The 3,728-nt window shown below is 35.4% G+C and overlaps 1 protein-coding gene across 1 annotated transcript; it reads right to left on the reverse strand.

Moving 5' to 3' along the window:
* Positions 1 to 620: 620 nt before the first annotated feature.
* LOC145626711 (putative WRKY transcription factor 74) lies at positions 621 to 3,342 on the reverse strand. Its single transcript, XM_081679174.1, has 3 exons — positions 2,112 to 3,342; positions 1,867 to 1,992; positions 621 to 1,053 (listed from the first exon to the last, which is right to left on the reverse strand). The coding sequence occupies exons 1-3, from the start codon at positions 2,957 to 2,959 to the stop codon at positions 906 to 908; spliced, it is 1,122 nt and encodes a 373-aa protein (XP_081535300.1). The 5' UTR covers positions 2,960 to 3,342; the 3' UTR covers positions 621 to 905.
* Positions 3,343 to 3,728: the final 386 nt, after the last annotated feature.

Raw genomic sequence — 3,728 nt, forward strand, 5'->3', positions numbered from 1 at the left:
CTTGACTCGAAACCCAACTTGACCCAAACGCGACCCGGATATTTATTGACCCGACCCAAATGACCCTTTTGCCAAGTCTAGTCCTTCATAACATCCCCCAATTGCGGCCCTCTACGAAGAAAGTTGACATTCATAGTGCTTTGGTAGGCGGCAATGAATGAAGGTGATGATAATGATTTATACATAATCTTCGAGGAAAAGTTTATGCCAATGTTCATAACAATGCTTTAACTCCTCCAAAAATCCAAAAGAGTACATTTTTATCATAAAGTTTTGTTGAACCCATGAACAACCCACATGTGAATATTTTCTTGTCCCACACTAAAAAAAAAAGTGTAGTGGTACTGTGGTAATGATATCCCACATTGAAAGAATTCAAGTGTTATCACCACTATATAAGGCTAAGAAGTTACTCCCCTCATTGTCATATGGTTTTGAGGTAGAATCTCCTTGGACTTGTGCAGTGGTGAACTATAAGGGAGCGGCTTAGACCCGTATTTAACAAGTTTTATTACCACAAGTTTCATTACCACTCAAAATGACCTTAGAGTGGTAATAGAAATTTAGGAAGCAAATCACATGAACAATGGGATGGAATTTGCTGGGGATAATCAAAGGGATGAAGAAGAGAGAAAAGATTTCCAGGAAATCCAATTTGTAACCTTTTAATTATAAAGGGCCTTCCTGTTTTAGCTCTGTGGTCTGTGGCTCGAACCTTACAAACCAGAACTAAAAAGCTCAACTAGACATCTAGTAATTAAACAGTTTCAGGCTATAGAGTTTTCAACGATATTAATACTAATATATACAATGGCAAAGCAGAAGCACAGAACACAAATTGGTATGGCTGTGCTGTATCTACGCTGAGAATTCTGAATCATAGTCCACAAGTTCAACTGATGCTGTCAAGTCTGCGAAGAATGAGATGCTATAAACTTGGCATGGTTATGCTCGCCCTCATATGTGACTATCAGCATTGTTGGCTCCTCTAAGCACCTCTCTACATGTTTCCTTGCCGGGCAGCCTCTTACACTGCTGCACTTATAGTATCCCCTGCAATCATCAAAACCAATCGTCATTCATGATCAAAGAGCAAATGTAAAATAAAAATCAACAGGTAAGACTTTTGTCTAGGAACTAATCAAGGATGCCCCAACCCCGAATCTTGGCAACAAAAAACAAATTGAAATCTTGAAAACAGATAAAAAGAACCCCAACTACTTATAATTAACATAAACATGCATCTAAACTATGAACCTCGCTAAGAAAAGACCTATTCGGCCTGATATTTAGAAAGCACGCCAAACAATGGTCCAATTAAGACCTTAAAACTCGGTTATTTAGATTAAAGGATTTAAACTCAAACCACTTGACACGAATTTTGTCCAAGTTTCTTTGCTTAGAGCATGTTATACACAAAAAAAGAATCACTAGATTTTTTACTACCCTTCAACAAGTGACAAACTCTACACCAAATGACAATCCCTTCTTATACTATACTAAGCATAATTTAGGCAATTGGCTATTGTTTGGTAATAGTCCTGTTTTCAGTCACACAGAACAAGTTGCAAAATTTCTGATCAACCAAAGATTTCTTTATTAAACTCGACAAATTATAATCGTGTATTTGATAAACATGGTAATTACTCCTATTGTACTTGCATTAGACTATTACTTCTTCTTTTGGCAATTCAAGGAGCAATTAAGGATGAAAACATGAATTAAGATATATGTTCCAAATTAGAACTTCTTAGACTTTCTCATTATAAAAAGAAATACAATTCCATGATAAAATTATCTATTAATCAAAACAAATAATAACAAACATGATATACATGGAAAGTACTAATAGTTGAACAAGTCTACCTTGGATGTGGTGACCCCTTAATTGGCTTCTGCCCATACTTTCTCCATGAGTATTCATCATGAGGAATATCAGCATTCTTGTTACTTATTGCAGGCACCTTAATGGACCTCTTAACCCTCAATTTCCTGCATAACAAATCACCTTTAACATCAGATTACACGACTCGAAATCCATTAAACACCCACCTAACCACCTACATTGATTTAATTTGATCATCAAAAAAAAAAAAAAAAAAATTACAAACCTTTTCTTGGAGCAATGGCATTTGGAACCACTCCCACATTTTGCACTCCCACCTTCACCACCCTTAACAAGACACCTCCTCCTAAGAAGCTGCGAATTCGGATCAGACGATTGAGGCAATCCAAACAATTGGAACGAGTTCCGGCCTATACTAGGTACACTCCCATCCAAACTCAATGAAGAAACAAAGGACCTATTAGATGACATGGTTTGTGTACAAGTATTCGACCGATCAAACTTCAAATTAATCCCACTTCCACCACTAATAGATGAATTGTTGTTGTTGTTGTTGTTTGCCATTTCATTTTTGTACATCATATGCTGTTGAATTTGCACTCTCTGCAACATCTGCTGCTGAAACTTCTGCTGCTGCTGCTGTAACTGCTGCTGCTGTAAAAACTGCAGATTTTGGGATAAATTTTGAGGGGTAGAATTTTGGCCAGGAGGTTTCACTGATAGGGTAAAATCAATTGAAGGCTTTTCAGCAAACAATTTCTGAGCAATTGGGGGTAAATTCTGAACTTTTTGGTCAAATTCTGAAACAGGGTTTTTGAAATTTCCTGAAGCAGGGAGTAAATTAATGGGTTTTACAGGAGATTCAGGAAGTAAATGTGGGGTTTCTAAGAAAATGTTTTCTGGCAAAGATGAAGGTAAATTCTTGAATCTTCTGATTTTAGCATGACCAAAACCCTTTTGCCCAACAAGAGAAACTACTCTATTGAATTTGCTAACTGCATCACTAGTTTGTGACATTAAAACTTTTCCTTCAATTTCTTGTTTTTCACTAAGAAGAGCTAAAACTCTATGCCCACTTTCTACTGCAACTTTGTTGGCTAATTCTATCTCCATTTTCAACCAAATTCAGCTTAAATTTCCCTCAAAAAAACAATCTTTTTTTTTTTTTTTGATAAAGAAAGGACTAAAATTGAAAACCCAGATGAAAAAACATCATGGTTTTAAAAGGGTGGCAAAAAATATGACAACCCATTTCAGAAAATAAAAAACCCAGATGAATTTCAGCTGAAATTTTTGAAATTTATGAGAAAAAAACCAGCTTTAATACAATAAAAGCCAAAAAAACACCCTTTAATTTAGAAAAAAAAAATGAGGAGAAAAAAATGGGTAAAGGAAGAGAAGAGAATCAACCCAATTTAGAAGTGAGATGTGAAACTGAAGCCTTTGTCTTCCAACTGTGACAAAGCACTAATTTTTTCTGTCTGAAATAGGGTTAAGTAAGTGCAATTGCGCAAAAGCAAACAAAGTGTCTCTTTTAATAAAAAATAAAATGAAAAATAATTTGGCAAATTAGATCAAAGAAGGGAGAGAAACAAAGACGTTGAGTTTAGAGAGAGAAAGAGAGAATTAGAGGGAAAAGGAGACTAACGTCTCTGTCATAGTCGAAGATCCCATTTGTGGGTCCATTTATACTATGAGTATATGACCTCTCTTCCCTTGTTATGTTGTTATTCCAATTTTTTTTTCTCTCCAAAATGTCTTTGCAATTGTTGTTTTCACCTTGAAATATGGTAAGGTTTTATAGAAAATGTAAATAAGTTTATATGTCACATGATGCTCAGTTTTATGTAAAGCCTCGTTTTTATGTTAGATATCACGAGAA

Source organism: Chenopodium album, chromosome 4 (genome assembly GCF_948465745.1).
Source record: "Chenopodium album chromosome 4, dcCheAlbu1.1, whole genome shotgun sequence".
Lineage (NCBI taxonomy): Eukaryota > Viridiplantae > Streptophyta > Magnoliopsida > Caryophyllales > Amaranthaceae > Chenopodium > Chenopodium album.